At 43.8% G+C, this 16,941-nt stretch overlaps 1 protein-coding gene across 17 annotated transcripts in view; it reads right to left on the bottom strand.

The window, feature by feature from the left end:
* CADPS (calcium dependent secretion activator) overlaps window positions 1-16,941 on the bottom strand; it is a 479,176-nt gene that overhangs the window by 271,664 nt on the left and 190,571 nt on the right. For all 17 annotated transcript variants that reach the window (XM_036266617.1, XM_036266610.1, XM_036266613.1 and 14 more), the window contains exon 4: window positions 4,376-4,456. In XM_036266617.1, coding sequence (XP_036122510.1) covers window positions 4,376-4,456 — 81 coding nt within the window. The remainder of the gene's footprint in view (window positions 1-4,375; window positions 4,457-16,941) is intronic.

Below are 16,941 nucleotides of genomic sequence, written 5' to 3'. Positions count from 1 at the left end.
TGATACACCACCTAAGGCAACAGAAATAAAGGAGAAAATGAACACATGGGACTACATCAAACTTAAATGCTTCTGCACAGCAAAAGATACAATCATCAAAATGGAAAGGCAACCCACTGTATGGGAAAGCATAATTGCCAATGATATATCAGATAAGGGGTTAATTTCCAATATATAGAGAGTGCTCATACAACTCAACAAAAGGAAGAGAAAGAACCCAATTAAAAAATGGGCAGAGGAGGTGAATAGACATCTCTCCAAACAGGACATACAAATGACCAAGGGACATATGAAGAAATGCTCAACATCACTAATCATCAGAGAGATGCAAATTAAAACAACATTGAGGTATCACCTCACACCTGTCAGAATGGTCGCCATCAACAAATCATCAAACAACAAGTGTTGGTGAGGGTGTGGAGAAAAGGGGACCCTAATACACTGCTGGTGGGAATGCAGACTGGTGCAGCCACTGTGGAAAACAATATGGTGTTACCTCAAAAAATTAAAAATTGAATTGCCATTTGACCCAGTGTTCTCACTTCTAGGAATATACCCTAAGAAGCCTGAAACACCAATCACAAAGAATATATGTACCCCCATGTTCATAGCAGCACTATTTGCAATAGCTAAGATCTGGAAACAGCCCAAATGTCCATCAGTAGACGAATGGATAGCAAAGCAGTGGTACATATACACAATGGAGTACTATGCAGCGGTAAGAAAGAAAGATCTCTCATCCTTTGAGACACATGGAGGGACCTGGAAGTCTTATTCTAAGTGAAACAAGCCAAACAGAGAAAGACAAGTCTCATATAATCTCACTTTTTTGTGGAATATAATGAACATAACAGTCTGAGGAATGGGGTAGTCCCAGAGATGTGGAAGTGGGGTACAGACTGACAATCCCCAGAAGAGGGGGGTGGGGGAGAGATAAACCACAGAACTTAAATGCATGTGTACATGAACAATGGACATGGACAACAAAGCTGGGGGCAGGGCGGGGAGGGCAGGAGATGGGAATAGTGTGTGTGGGGGGGAACATCTGTAACAAAAATAAATTAATTTAAAAAAAATCAATAGATCCAGGGACTTGAATATACTGAGGATTTTAATATATTTCCTGTCTGGGTTTCTCTCTATCTGTTGGCTTCATTCTTCCCTCTTCTTTTCTCTACGTGAAAGAATTAAACATGGCTTTAGACATCTTTCTACCACTAAAAGGCACAGCCCTGTTGGTGTGCAGCCCATACATTCCCAAGGAAAGGATTCACTGGTTTAGTTGCATCAGGCATCCATTTCTGGACCAATCACCATGGCCAGGGCAGGCTGAGAAATGTGACTGGTTCAACTTAGGTGGAGAGCTCACTTACAGGACCAACTACGTGTGGCCAGAGGCTCCTGGTATGAATGAGCACTGCAGAAGTCACTCAGTTTCGAGGAGAAGGAGAGAGAGTCATGGGCAGACTGTCCCATACACTTCCTCTGCACCCTAAATGTTTAGGGGATCTTCCATCTACTTTGAAATTATTCTCTGTTCTCTGTAAATAATGACCAAGGTTCACTTTAACTGCCTACTTCACTAAGAAAGCCTCGTTCTAAGTTTTTAATAATATCCTACTTGGTATCAGAGTATCCGGTGGTGGGGACAGGAGAGAGAGTCCTTTGATCTACTGTTCGGAAATGAGCAACTTGGATCACTATGTAACTGTTGTTCATCCTTGGTCTTTTAAAAATTAAAATGAGCTTACACTAGTTTTAGAAATTATCATGTTAAGCCTCAAAGTAAACAAAACAACTAAAATAGAGGTGCCATAATCTTGTTTTTGGTGTGTGTGTGTGTGTGATTTTCTTTAAGTGGGATGAATGCTTAGTTTGGGATGTAATAGTTACCTAAAGACAGGGAATGGACCAAATGACCTCCATTTTCTAGATAATTCACTGGGAAGATACTGAGTTTGCAGAAATAAATTCTAAAGCCTTATTGATGTTCATTCCCATGTTAAGCAGGGTTTTCAAACATACACTACCTTTGGCCAATTCCATAACTGTACACTATTTTTAAACACCAGAAAGACACTATTCTAAACGTTGAAGGTATCCAAAACCCAGATACAAACATTTCAATAAAACTGCTTGAGCACAAGTGGGGTTTGACATGCTTCTTGGAATCTCTCTTCAGTTTCTCTTCTAGTAGAATTCCTTTCCATGTGTCCAAGTCCTGAGATACTTCTTTCCATAAAGAGAAAGTCTGGATGCCAAGCTCTGCTCTCTGCCCATCCTCCCCACCATCTCCCGCAGCTCCTACCCTCATGGGCACACATGCCGTCACTACCATAGCAATCAGTAAGATCTGTTATTTAAAATTTTGGTATTTTGTTCTTCATAGAGGTTTTCTATATTAATTATAATTTTAAAAATATTGTAATGAAATATTACATATTTTTATTAATGCATTTGGTCTCCCACTTTTTGTTGTGGTGGTAGTTAATCCTCACCCAAGGATACTTTTCCGTTGATTTTTAGATAGAGTGGAAGGGAAGGAGGGAGAGAGAGAGAGAGAAACATTGATGTGAGAGAGACACATGGATTGGCTGCCTCCTGCATGACCCTAACCAGGGCCAGGGATTGAACCTGCAACCCAGATACATGCCCTTGACCAGGAATCGTACCTGTGACCCGTCAGTCTGAGGGTCAGTGCTTGAACTGCTGTGTCAAATTGGCCAGGGCTGGTCCCTCACTTTTATTTTATTTTTAAATATGTTTTTATTGATTTTTTTTAGAGAGAGAGGAAGGGAGAGATAGAGACATTGATGTGAGAGAGATACATCCATCAGCTGCCTCTAGCATGCCCCCTACTGGGGATGGAGCCCACAACCTGGGCATGTGCCTTGACTGGGAATGAAACTGGGACCTCTCAGTCCATGGGACGATGCTCAATCCCCTGAGACACACCAGCCAGGGTGGTCCCCCACTTTTAAATTTTGCACCTGAGTTGAGTGTCTCACCCTTGTCCCAACTCTGATATTTAGACAGACTTGAGTTAAAGGTCCAGTGTAGCCTCTTAACAGTTCCTCAGTCTGGATTTACCCTCTAAAATAAGGGTGATAACTGAAAAGCCCATATAGGGTAGTTTTGAGAATTAAATGACATAGTAGATGTAAAACACTTAGTATGCGTGACACACAGTCAGCAATCCATACATACTGTTCGCATTACTATTGTTAACAATGACACCAATGGCAGGGATAACAATCATGCTTAGGCAAATAGTCATCAACAGTAAGATACAACCCCAAGCCTGGAAAACTCCAATATACAGGGAGATTCAGACATGTAAACGACGCATCGCCATTCAGTGAGCTGTTATAACTGAGATTCCTCTGTAGCATGAAGAAAGCACAAACATGGAGAGTGCGCACTGCTAAGCTCGTGGAGAAGGATTTCAAGCCAAGTGCTGCAGGCTGAGCCACGGGAGAAGAAAGGTCATTCCAGGTTAAAGCACCAGTAGGTACAAAGGCATAAGGCTGGGAAAGGTCTGGAATATTCTGAGGGAGACCATCTCTGTAGCTGAAATGGGGAGTTCTGGTGGGAAGGATGTGGAAGGTGATGTTGATAAGAAAGGACATGGTCTATGAATTAAGGGCCTTGGCTATCATTCTGAACAGGTAAGGTTTTGTTTTGAGGACAATCAGGAATTACTGAAGGTATTTTGAGGCTCTGTTTTGAGATGTTCATATATAGGTTTTAGAATGGCAACTGCATGAAGAATGGGCAGGAGGGGGAGAGACTGGAGTCAAGGCTACCCACCAGCAGGCTAATCTGAGAGTCAGGAGTAGAAGGTGAGGGTCTGACTCCAAGCACTAGCAGTGGTGCTGGAAAGCAGTAAGAGATCAGAGCCACATTTAGGAGGAGGAGCCAATGAACTGAGTGTGGAGTGTGCGAAGAGGAAGGAGAAGATGAGAATGTTGGGAGATTTCTTCTACAGTAACAAGATGGAGAACAGTGAGGAAGAGTACATGTAGGTATATGTGTGTGGTCAGAGGAAGAAGATAAGGAGTCAGAGTTTGAACTTTATTCCATTTGAAATGCCAGGGACTGTTCAAGTGGAAATTCTCAATAGCCAGTGGAAACATCAGTCTGGGACTCAGAAGAAAGGTGAGGCTGGGTGCGGGTATGACTGAAGCATGGGAAACACACATGCTACGTCTGGGAGAGCTGCCCGGAGACAGGATCAGAGCCCTGATCACAGTGATTGTCCTCATCTTTCCTCATCTCTGATTTTCAGTTTTATCTCTTGACGGCCCTTGATAAGCTGTGTCTTCCTGTGTGGTACTTTGGCCTGGTTCCCAGCTAACGCCCCCAGTTTCCTTACCCTGGCTATTTGGTCTGCCATTTGGAGTCGTCCATCCAGCTCTCGTCGGATCTGTGCTGCCTGCTCATCCGGATTGTCCAGCTGCGAGAAACACAAACATGGAGACTTTCAGCCTGAGTCACAAAAGCCAATAAACTCACGACTTCTCATCTCACACCCCCACCCTGTGCCCCATGGACATGTTTCACTAAAAGTAAAAATTCTTGTAACAGACAAATCCAGTTTGAATGAAATCCCATGTTAAATTCTTTCAGGCAGGGTGTGAAGTGCTTGGCAGTGGCAAAGGAAGGGATCTGAATGAGCTCGTGCAAGAATCTCGCGAAGTGCTAGGCAGCAGTGTTTCTAACGAAGCCCCATGCAGCACCTCTATTTTGGTCCAATGAAGAAAGTGCTTTCACAGCAGATATATAAGGAAGGAGATGGTAATGTAACTAGTTATAATGCAGGGAGCAGAGTGTGCATCCATAGTGCCTACATGGCACATATTCTGCTGCTCTCCCACCCCTGGCCCATGAAAGATTAATCGGTCATTGCTCTCCTCACTGCGCCTTCTCAACCAGCACTCCAGAAGCCACTGTCACTCAGCGGGTATTGCCAAGCCGAAATCTAGCCATGTTTTCCATGATTGTTAGGGCTATTAGGGTATGAGAATCAGAACACCCATGCAGAAATAAATCCAGACCATTCCCTAATATCTCTGCTTTCAGTTTTCCCGTCTGTAGAGAGAAGAGGGTGGCTCTGCAATCTCTCTCTTTTTCATGTCTTCCTATGAATCTATGAAAGAGATTGGCAACCGTCTCTGTGCATGGCGTATAATTAATTTTGTAGGCTTTGAGGGCCATAAATAGATGTCTGTTGCAATGACTCAACTTTCCTAATGAAGTGTGAAAACAGTCATAGGCAATATGTAAATAAGTGAGCACTGCTGTGTTCCAATAAAATTTTATGTACAGCAGGTGGTGGGCCATAGCTGCAGCTCCCAGCCCAGTGAGCTGAAGTCCTCTCTTTATTTCCAAGCAAGCCTAGTGTTATCCTTCAAACTGTAATTGAGCTTTTGTTCAGTAATTTATGATTTATTTTAATCACAGTGAAGGTTAATAAGTAGGGAAGAATAGCATTCAAACAGGATGGGCTTTATCCTTCTTTTTAGTATGTATTAAATCACAACAAGAAGTAGCATAAGAAGTCTGTGAGTTTTCTAAGTCCTGTCTTTAAAAGCCACTTTTATTCATAAATTTGAAAATGATGAAATTTTTATTAAAAATTTTGAAATAAAAACCCAGCTTCATGTTAAAAATAAATCTCATCTATGCTATAAAATGGTTTGCAAAGAAGTTATTTGTACTAAGATGTAAATAAGAACACTAGAAAACATATGGTCATAACTTTGAAGCCTCATGACTAGTTTTTGTTTTATGAAATGCCTTCGAATCCATCTGGCTTTATGCTGTGCATTTTTTATCACCCTGTTCAATTTAGGAGTTGCCTTATCTTCTCTTTTCCACAGTTTTCAGGAGCAGGACTTTTTCCTAGGCCACAAACATTGCAGTCCTTGGCAATATATTCTATGGTAGCATTTTCCAAAGGGTGTTCTACTGAATATCGACGTTATCATATAGTCCAAAAGAAAGGGTTCCAGAGGAGCTCCAGAGAAATGGTCAAATAAGTTTGGGAAAATTCTATGTTGAAATGGATAAAGTATTTGAGAAGTTCTGCAATAAGAATATCTGTGAGACTTTGACCAACTCAACATTTTTAAACTTAAATTTAAATTTTGTGTTTTTTTGCATAATGTCCAAAGAACACGAGCTGGAAATCTGTTCTGAATAAAGAGAACCTCCTAAAAACAGTCAAATCGATGACCAGTGATCCATTGATCACTGCTTGCCAGTAGAAGCATGTGGGAAACATGGCATCCTCAATTTTGTTTATAAGCACCAATAAGCCATTTTTATTTGATTCCCTTGGAAACCCAACATTTCTTCAGATCCAGCTGCAAACCCATTGGGAACATTCAGAAATGTCTTGTTCAAAAATACATATGCAAATGAAACATCTGAATACTTCACCAAGAAGCAGAACATTGACTTGGTTAGGGGCTAAAGTTGGGAATTTTGTCAGAAGATATGGTGATAACAGAGACTAAAACTGAAAAGGAACTAGAAAACAACAACAACAAACAAAGCCCAAAGTGAGTACAAGGAAGGAAATAATAAAGATCAAAGCAGAAATAAATGAAATAGAGTCTAAAAAACAATACAAAAGATCAATGAAACCATGAGCTGTTTCTTCGAAAAGATAAACAGAATTGACAAACCTTTAACCAGACTCATCAAGAAAGAAAGAGAGAGGACCCAATAACTAAAAACAGAAATAAAAGAGAAGTAACGACTGACACCAAAGAAATACAAATGATTATAAGATAATACTATGAACAACTACATGCCAACAAATTTGACAATCTGGAAATAATGGATAAATTCCTAGAAACATACAATCTTCCAAAACTGAATCAGGATGAATCAGAGAATTTGAATAGACAGATTACAACTAGTAAGATTTAAGCAGTAACAAACAAACAAAAACTTCCAACAAATGAAAGTTCTGGACTGGATGGCTTCACAGGTGAATTGTACCAAACATTCAAAGAAGAACTAACACCTATCCTTCTCAAACTATTCCAATAAATTCAAAAGAAGGAAAAAATCCCAACCTAATTTTACAAAGTCATCATTATTCTAATTTCAAAACCAGATAAAGACACTACAAAGAAAGAAAATTACAGGCCAATATCCTTGATAAACATATATGCTAAAATCTTCAACAAAACATTAGCAAACTGGATCCAGCAACATCTTAAAAAGATCATACACCATGATAAACTGGGATTTATTCTGGGGATGCAAGGTTGTTATAATATCTACAAATCAATAAACGTGATACACCACATAAACAAAACAAAGGATAAAATTCACATGATCATATCGATAGATGCAGAAAAAGCATTTGATAAAATCCAGCACCCGTTTATGATAAAAAACTCTCAGTAAAGTGGCAATAGAGGAAACATACCTCAAGTAATAAAGGCCATACATGACAAACCCATAGCCAACATCATACTCAATGGGCAAAAAATAAGCATTTCCCTTAAGATCAGGAATAAGACATGGATGTCCACTTTCACCACTCTTGTTCATCATAATACTGGAAATCCTAGCCACAGCAATCAGACAAAAAGAAAAAAGAAAAGGCATCCAAATTGAAAAGAAGAAAGTAAAACTGTTGTTATTCATAGATGACATGATATTGTAAATAAGAACCCTAAAGACTCCACCAAAAAGCTACTAGATCTAGTAAATGAATACACCAAAGTAGCAGGATACAAAATTAATATTCAGAAATCAGTGGCATTTTTATACACCAATAATTAACTATCAGAAAGAGAAATTAAGAAAACAATTGCATTTATTATTGCAACAAAAATAGATAAGGTACCTAGGAATAAATTTAACCAAGCAGGTAAAATATCTGTACTTGAAAAACTACAGAACTTTGAAGAAATACACTGAGGAAGATACAAGTAAGTGGAAGCATATACTATATTAATATATTGGAAGGATTAATATCACTAAAATGTCCATACTACCCAAAACAATCTATAGGTTCAATGCAATTTCTATTAAAATACCAATGACATATTCCACAGATCTAGAAAAAATATTCTAAAATTTATATGGAACCCCAAACGATCCTGAACAGCCTCAGCAATCATGAGAAAGAAGAACAAGGTCTGAAGTATCACAACAGGTAAACTATACTTCAGGGCCATTGTAATCAAAATAGCCTGGTACTGGCATAAGATCAGGCATATAGATCAATACAATAGATCAGAGAGTCCAGGAATCAACCCACATCTGTATGGTCAATTAGTATTAGACAAAGGAGGCCAAAGCATACAATGGAGTAAAAACAGTCTCCTCAATAAATGGTGTTGGGAAAATTGAATAGGTACATGCAAAACACAAACAAAAAAAACAAAACATAAACAAACAAAAAACTAGACTACCAATTTATATCATACACAAGAATAAACTCAAAAAGATTAAATTACTTAAATGTAAGTCGCAATACCATAAATATCCTAGAAGAAAACATAAGCAGTAACATTTCAAACATTTCTCATAGCAACACTTTTGCCAATATGTCTTTTAGGGCAAGGGAAACAAAGAAAAAAGTAAACAAATGTGACTACATCAAACTAAAAAAACTGCACAGCATAAGAAAATGAAATGAAATCAACAAAATGAAAAGGGAACTCACTGTATGGGAGAACATATTTGCCAAAGATACATCTGATAAGGGATTAATTTCCAAAATGTATAAAGAACTTATACAATGCAACACTGGAAAGACAAACAACCCAATTAAAAAATGGGCAAAGGACCTGAACAGACACTTCTCCAAAGAAGACATGCAGATGACCAATCAACATATGAAAAAAAAAAATGCTCAGTGTCACTAATTATCAGAGAGATGCAAACTAAAACTACAGTGAGATATTACCTCACACCTGCCAGATGGTTACCATCGATAAATCAACAAACAAGTGTTGGTGAGGATGTAGAGAAAAGGGAACCCCAGTGCACTGCTGGTCCAGCCAGTGTGGAAAACAGTATGGAGTTCCCTCAAAAAAAATTAAAAATGGAACTGCCTTTTCATCCAGTGATTCCACTTCTGGGAATATCTCCTAAGAATTCTGAAACACCAATTTGAAAGAATATTTGCACCCCTATATTCATAGCAGTGTTATTTACAATAGCCAAGATCTGGAAACAGCCCAAGTGTCCATCAGTAGATGAGTAGATGAATGGATAAAAAAGATGTGGTGCGTTTACACAATGGAACACTATGTGGTCATAAAAAAAAGGAAATCTTGCCTTTGCAACAGCCTGTTGGACCTGGAGATTATTATGCTAAGTGAAATAAGCCAGTCAGAGAAAAGCAAATACTGTATGATCACACTTACATATGGAATCTAATGAATCAAATAAACTAACAAACTAAAAAAACCAGAGGCATGGATACATGGAACAGACTGACAGCTGTCAGAGGGGGTTGGGGGGGGGGGGGACTGGATGAAAGAAGGTGAAGGGATTAGCCAAAGACGAGCAGGCTAGGTCTACACTCAGCTTCATTCATTAATTCACTGGTTCACTCATTTACTCATTCATTCATCAGATTTCTGTGAAGTGTCTTGATAATCCAAGACAGTGGAATACAAAAAAGGACAAGGCAGACCGGGCCTCCATGACGCTTAAATCTATCAAGAACAGGTATGGTTACTGAACAATTTGAGCATAACAGAGAGATTAGTATTTATCGATGCCTATATCAAGCCCAGTTACTCCACGACCTATAATTCAGCCTTTTCTAAAAGATCCCAAGAAACAGATGTTAATATTAATTCTCCCAAGGAGAGGACTCTGGGGTCAGGAAATGCTGCTCCCTCCTGAAAATTTATGGTACGTGTCAGCATAACAAAGATTCTGAGAAATCTAGACCAACTGCATTTAGCTTTGTCTTTCACACTGTTATACCACTGAAAGCAAATGTTCCATAGAGCAGTCTGGAAAATTCCACAACTTCATGAGGTAGGTGTCATTATGGCCCCATTGTACAGATGAGGAACCTCAATCTCACGCAGGTTCAGGAACGTGCCACAGCGGGAAAGTGGTAGGAGCCATTTGAAACGAAGTCTGCCCTCCTCAAACTGGAGCTCTTTTGCTCTGTGCTTCTTGGCTTCTTTCTTAAACGCTCTGTTTGGTTTTCTAACTGGTCCTGACAATTAACTAACCCGGTGTCCTCACTTTGTTCCTTGTACACCCGGGTTGATTTCACACCCAGAGCCTCCACGGGGGTGGGGTGGGGCAGAGACATTATTTACCCTTTGTCACCTGTAACGATTGACTGATTTCTTCTGGTTTCTGGGGAGGCTGTAAAAGACCCCCGTACTCACCCAGGACATGATAGCAACGGGTGTGTCCTTATCCTGGCTCTGCCACTTCCTAGCTGTGTGATCTCGGACAGTTACTTAACTTCTCTGTGCTTCATCTAAAAGATCAGGATAATAACAACCTAAGGCTGTCATAACTGCACTGAGACAATGGACATAACATGCTCAGCCCAGCGCTTGGCGTGCAGCAAACCCTCAGGGAAGGGGGCTGCCTTAGTGTTATTAGGGAAGCCCAGCCCATGTTGTCTGTATTTCTGACGTGGGCCACCGTGGGGTGTCAAAGACTCAGAGGAGAAGGCTCCAGGGGGGACAGAGTCCCCCTGATGTAGACGTGTGGTCTTTGTTGAATAGTCTGCACAGGAAAGAAAGGTGATCAGGGGCTCCCATTTCTTGAGAAACTTCCCTGGTTTCTCCATGTCTTTCACTTTTTCCAGGGTCAGGTCCCTTTGCTCCGTTAGACGCTAATGAGCAGCAATGAGAGGAAGGCGGCCTAATAGCTAATGATCTGAAGGGAGGATGGAAACGGAAACGCCACCGAAGTTCCCTGAGTAGCCTGGCAGAAGAGAGAAGGACGTCCTCCGTCCAAGAGCCTGGCAGCCCACTGTATGAAACCCAGAAATATAAAGAGAAATCAGGTAATTACCTTTTCAAGTGCTGGAAAAGAAAAGCCAGAGAATGAGCTTCCATGGAAACAAGACTCTGCTTACTGCACTGGTCTTTTCCATATGGAGGAGAGACCAGCTGGCGAACCAGGCCAAGGGCAAACCTTTCCCATTAACAGCTCATTAGGGTTAAAATATGGACATGGGCATTAAGGCTGTTTACCTAATTAGACGAATAATCTTCCTGCTAGCAGAGGCCAAGCAGAGGCAGCGTGGTGGTTCTGATTTGCCAGCCGAACAGAGGAGACTCTTTCCCTGGGCTTTTCTTTCAAGTCATGGGGAGCTGAGTTCAGCGCTGCCTGGGCAGACAGGTGTCGCCCAAGCCATCAGTTCAAGCCTGACCCAAGGCTTGGGCATCTCTGCAGCTCACAGCTGTGTCCCTTCAGTCCACGCAAAGAAAACACTCAGCCCAGCGGGAACACCACGGGGCAGAGGACACGGGCCTGGGAATCCGGCAGAGGGCAATTTGTGCCCAGCCATTTCACTCCCTGGTTGCATGACCTCGTCAAGTCTCTTAACCCCTCTGAGCCTCAGTTTTCTCAGTTGCAGAGTGGGAATCATTGTTCTTCTGCATAGCTATGGGGAAGACCAAATGAGACCATGTGTGTCCTGTTTCGAACAAACCAGGTTGACTTGGGTCTAGTCTTGGCTTTGCAATTTCCTTACTTACAGGGATAGAACAAGTCACTGAACCTTCTGAAGCCTCAGTTTCCTCATCTGTAAAACTGGGATAAGACACCTACTCAGCATGTCACTAGGAGAGTTAACTGAAATGATAAGTGTGCAGAGCACCTAGCATGGTGCGGGCACATAGTAGGTCCTAGAATTTGTTTCTAGAATTATCCCTGTTTTAGGGTGGGCACTCATCAGAGGTTAATCCGCCTCCCTGACCTTTGTGGTTTATGAAAGAAACCAGACTCGGAACTGGGGAGCCCTGGAGTAAACATGAGGCACCTGTGTTCCGGCCTTAGCTGGGGGATCTTTGGGCAAAGTCGTGACTTCTCTGCCACAGTCCCCTCATCTGAGAAAGGACGAGCCCTAGGCTGCTATGCTCCAGGAGTCTCTGAGAGGCCTGAGCATCGCAAAGTTCTGTTCAGGGGACATCGGTCCTGCAGCCGCGCGGGGAGCAGGGCTCTGCGTCTGCCCTCTCCTGCCTGCTCTCTCCTCTCCCTGGGGGTCGCTGCTGGGAAAGCCTGGCCCGGGCAGCGTGTGCCCCACGTTTCTCACACTGACCTCACCAAGTGTGGAACACACCTGAGCGCCCCAACAACACACGTGGGGACGTGTTCATCTGCGCACCGACAGGATTTTTATGGGGGGCGGTGGAGGGAGGAAGCAACCCTACTGTGCACGTAGATCTATATCTCAGTAAAAAGGCAGCTGTATGTGGACGCCTGTCTGACTTCTAGGGTGATGGAGGGGTCATCACAGAGGCTGAGCTTCCTCATGAACCTCGGAACCCTGGAGGATTGACCTTGACACGGTGGGGGTGTCCTTGAGCACTGGCTCTCCTGAGGGATCCCCGAGTTCCCTGGTGCTTACATGCTACAATGAAATGGAGGCGAGGCCAGCTCTGGACTCTTCCAAAGTCGTCATGTTACGGCTGCAAGGCAGCCGAAGGTCAAGCAAAGAGAAGGCGTCATTCAAATATGTAGACATAGGAAGATTACTTTATTTGTTATTCGACTAACTGTTCTGATTTCTGGAAAAAAAGCATCATAGAATACACAGCCTTAGAGCAAATAGACCCACGTCTGCATAAGGACTAAAGTGAGAAAGATCCACAACTGTGTCTGGAAGGAGCTTTCGAAAGGACGCAGTAACCTCAGGCTGGGGTGAAGCCCTGCTGAGCTCTGCGGCCTGTGGGCACCCTGTCCCCTCTCAGGGTCCCTCGGGAGGCTTCGGAAGGGCTGCCTCCCTCCTGCTGCCAGGTCTCCTCGTGCCAAGCCTCCCACCTGGAGCTCTCTCGTGTCCCTTGACTGTGACTGCCCCGTCCAGCATCCCTCAGCTCTGCAGCACACCCCTCTTTGACTCCTCCAGACCTGCTGAGTTTCTCCTGTCACATGCTCTCCAGGCACTATGTGCCTCCTTTGTTGACATTTGCCACAATTGTAATTTTATGTGTGTTCCTGTCAGCTCCGTGAGACAGTGACGGGTACGACTTTGCTCACTTCTGCAACTCTGGAACCTAGCCTGGTGCCAAGTACATAGCAGGCTCTGATGACCGCCTCGTCCATGAAAGTACTGAGTTAATTAACTGTGACCTAAAGAGGGAAGGTGACCTGCCCACCATCACACAGTCAGTGAGAGAGATGGGACCAAATTCCCAACCTGCTCACTTCTATTTGCCGTCTTGCAGCGTAGTGGCTTAGCAGCTTAGTGGGAAGTGCCATTCTCTGCAGAAATGGGAAAAACTAAACTTTGATGCAGGTGTGCAGCAAGCCACCTGCCGACCTGGGTTTAGCTCAATCTGTTCCCTGGATTCCTTTCCATTCCCCAGCCTGGCCCCTCAGCTCCCAGGGATCAGAGTCTGAGGAGGAGGCTGGGACAGGCTGCTGTGGAGGAGGGTGGCGGCCCCTCCCTGGACAGCACTCCTACCAGCTGGCTGGCCTCCTCTTCTCCCCAGCCCCACCCCCTTTGCCCTCCTTCAGAGACAACCGCTCCCAGGAAGGCTGCTTCCTGGTGCACTGCAGTCTGGAAAGTTACAGCCCTGAGATCAGTCCCCAGCCAGCGATCGGCTGCCCAAGCTCCTGTTTCCAGGACTCACGGGGTTTGGACTGCGGCTGCATTACCGCATTCAATGCCTGGCCGCCACCTCCAATCCCTTTCCTTCCCTCGCTCACCGCCTGTCCCCCCTTCGTCCACCTCCAATGTGGAGATTGTAGGTGGTTGGCAGGTGCCCCCTCGCTACTGCCCAGGTTCAAATCTTTGCCTTTCAACTTGGAAGCTGAGGGACACTGAGCAAAGTATTTGATCTTTCTGAGTCATCGCTTTTAACTTTCTTCCAACTCCCTTACCTCGAAAATGGAAATAATAACGGCAATAGCTACCTGGTGGGATTGGTAAGAAGTTAAATGAGATGGTGCGTGTATGACACCAACCAGAGGGCAGTCACTTTCAGTAAATCTTAGTGCCATTTGGATCTCAGTAACACTTAGAGTGGCAGGACAGTCCCCGCACTTTAAGGAAGAAACCAAGCTTAGAAGATTAAATAGTTTGCCAGTAGTTCCAGAGATAGTTGGCCCTGCACCAAGGAGATAACCCTTAGAACAAAGAGCAGGATTTTAGAATCAGAAAACCTTGAAATCAAACCCTACCTCCTTCACATCCTCCCAGTGTGACCAGGGCCAGGGTACCCACCCTCTCTCAGCAAATGTACCTGTAGCTCTAAAATGAGATGCTCAGAGGACTACTGCGATGATGATAACGACAGATATTTCCACACTGTACGGGTCAACACCTTGTGGGTTTATTACTAGGGCAAAGCTGATGAAATCTTGCCTCCTTTCTGGGTCTCTTCCAGGGCTCTGCTCCAGGCTTATTTGTGTTTGTAGTTTGGTGTCCTTTTCACACTCAATTACCTTCTGTTTTTATAAAAATCCCCCAAGGAGAAACCACCTCCTTTGTGGAAGAGTTAAAATAAGATCATTTGTGTCTTTCTTTATCATGCCTTAATTCCTCGCCAAGAGAAGACCTTGAGTAGGTCAAAGTTTCCATTCTAAAGGATGTACTTCTCTTTGATTGCAAAATGCAGGCTTTAGCTCCCAGAGTGTGCCAGCCAATGAGAACATCCTCTGCATTTGAGTCACTGGTTTGATGTCTTTGCTGGCTTCTGGCTATGCAGTAAACATAACACAAGCACTCCAAAGGCAGTAATTCTCTGAGCAAGAAGCAAATAAATACATAAAAAATACCCCAAACAGAAGACCAATCCATTTCTTTATGATCCTGCAGTGCTCAGCCAGTCTTCCCCTCCACCGCAGTCCTGGAGTGACCTCCCCTCCCCTTCCCACCATTTCAAATCGGACACATTACTCAGGGTGTGCTTAGAGACCCACTTCCTTCAGCCAAGCCCTCCTTGATTAGTCCAGTGATGTATCCACTTGCTTTTACAGGCATCGCTCGCCAGTCCAGTATCGAAACCTTCATCGCGTCACACGTCTTAGATGTCCCTTCCCTGTCAGAACAGATGTAGGGCATGGTGGTCAGGGACCTAAAACCTGGAAACAGTCAGATCTGGGCTCAAATTTGCTCTGCCTCTTTCCAGATCTGTGACACTGGACAATATACTGAACTCTTTGTCTGAGGCCTCATCTGCAAAACGGAGTCTGGATAGTAACAGTGCCAAGAGCAGAGGCCTGTTCTGAGGATAAAAGGAGGCGAGACTCATGAAGCACGTAGCAAGTCCACTAGTCAGGGCTATGATTTAGTACTGTTGGGGCCAGTCTATAGATTTCATCTGTACGCAGGACATAGCTGGGTTTTCTATGGGTCATCTTAATGATTGTCACAGCTAGGGATGGGAGATGGTCTGGTTCACTTGCATATCTTGGGGACACGGGGGACTGGAGCCAGTCAAAGAAGAGATGGGGCATTGTCTCTCTGGGCTGGAGCGTGGCAACTGGAGCCCAGGTTATGGAAGAAGTAGGTAGTTTTGTGAAGACAAGATGCTGGGGACTAGGTTGGTTAATCCTCTCTTAACTGTGAAGTCACCCCTTAAATATCATTTGCATCCATCTATTCTGTTTATCCACTTCCCTAGGCCTGACTGCCATGCTCTCTGACCTGGACCACCGACTTGTTTACCTGCATCCTCTATGATGAAGCAGTTCTCAGTCCTGGCCACACATTAGAATCACCCCAGGAAATAAAAGAATATCCCAGCTGCACCCAGACCAACTAAATCAGGTGGGACTCAGGTATCGGTATTTTTAAAAACTGTCCAGGTGATTCCAATGTGTAACAAAGAATGAGAACTTCTACCAAAAGTTAGTGGTTCTCAAACTATGGTGCACATCAGAGTCAACCAGAGAACTTGTTAAAACACAGAGCCATAGGCTTCAGCCCATGAGAGCATTGACTCCATAGGTCTGGGCTAAGACCCAAGAATCTGCCCTCCTAACAAGCTCCTGGGTGATGCTGATGCTGAAACCATCTGGAGAGCAAGGATCACACCCTGAGGGCGATGCCATGCGAGGGCTCGGCCCTGCATTCTGCTCATCTTTTTGGAATGGGCATTTGCTCATGTCACTCTCTTAGACCCTTCGGTAATGCTCCGGTTCCTTGGCAGTAGAAGTCCCGGTCCCCGGTTCCTATCAGAGCTTAGGGAGCCATTGCCATCTGGCCCCTGCACAGCTTTCCAGCCTAATGATTTGAGCACCTATTAAGAACCTATTAAGAATGTGCCTTCTACGCATTCACGGTCCCACTACTCTGTCTTGCCCTCCAGGCTCAGGCCTTTCTGAACTTCTGGTTCTCAAACACAGCATCTCCTTTCGTGGCCCCAGGCTGACGCACACGCTCTGTTCTCCTCTGCCTTCTTCATCTGGCCAACACTTACTCATTAACCCAGCTTCTAGCCTCAGTGTTGCTCCCTTGGGAGCCTTCTTGGCCGCAGCCAGGTCACTTCTCTAGGTCCCCCATAGCATCCTGAGCCTCTTTTTACATCACTCCCATCACATTTGCCTTCTTTGCTCCAGGACATGTTCTCTGCAGGACCATGAATGCCCGGAGGACAGGGACCTTGTCTGTCACACTCACTATAAAATCTCCAGGGACTGACTCGGCAGGTAATTGCAGAATTAAATTTGAGATGGAGATAATGGTATCTGCTTACCACGGCTGTTTTGATGAATTAACGAGATAAGTCTGTCCACGCTCTTAGTGTGGCC

This window comes from Molossus molossus, unplaced genomic scaffold, assembly GCF_014108415.1.
Source record: "Molossus molossus isolate mMolMol1 unplaced genomic scaffold, mMolMol1.p scaffold_m16_p_18, whole genome shotgun sequence".
In the NCBI taxonomy this organism is placed as follows: Eukaryota; Metazoa; Chordata; class Mammalia; order Chiroptera; family Molossidae; genus Molossus; species Molossus molossus.
This window is presented reverse-complemented; position numbering and strand designations above follow the sequence as displayed.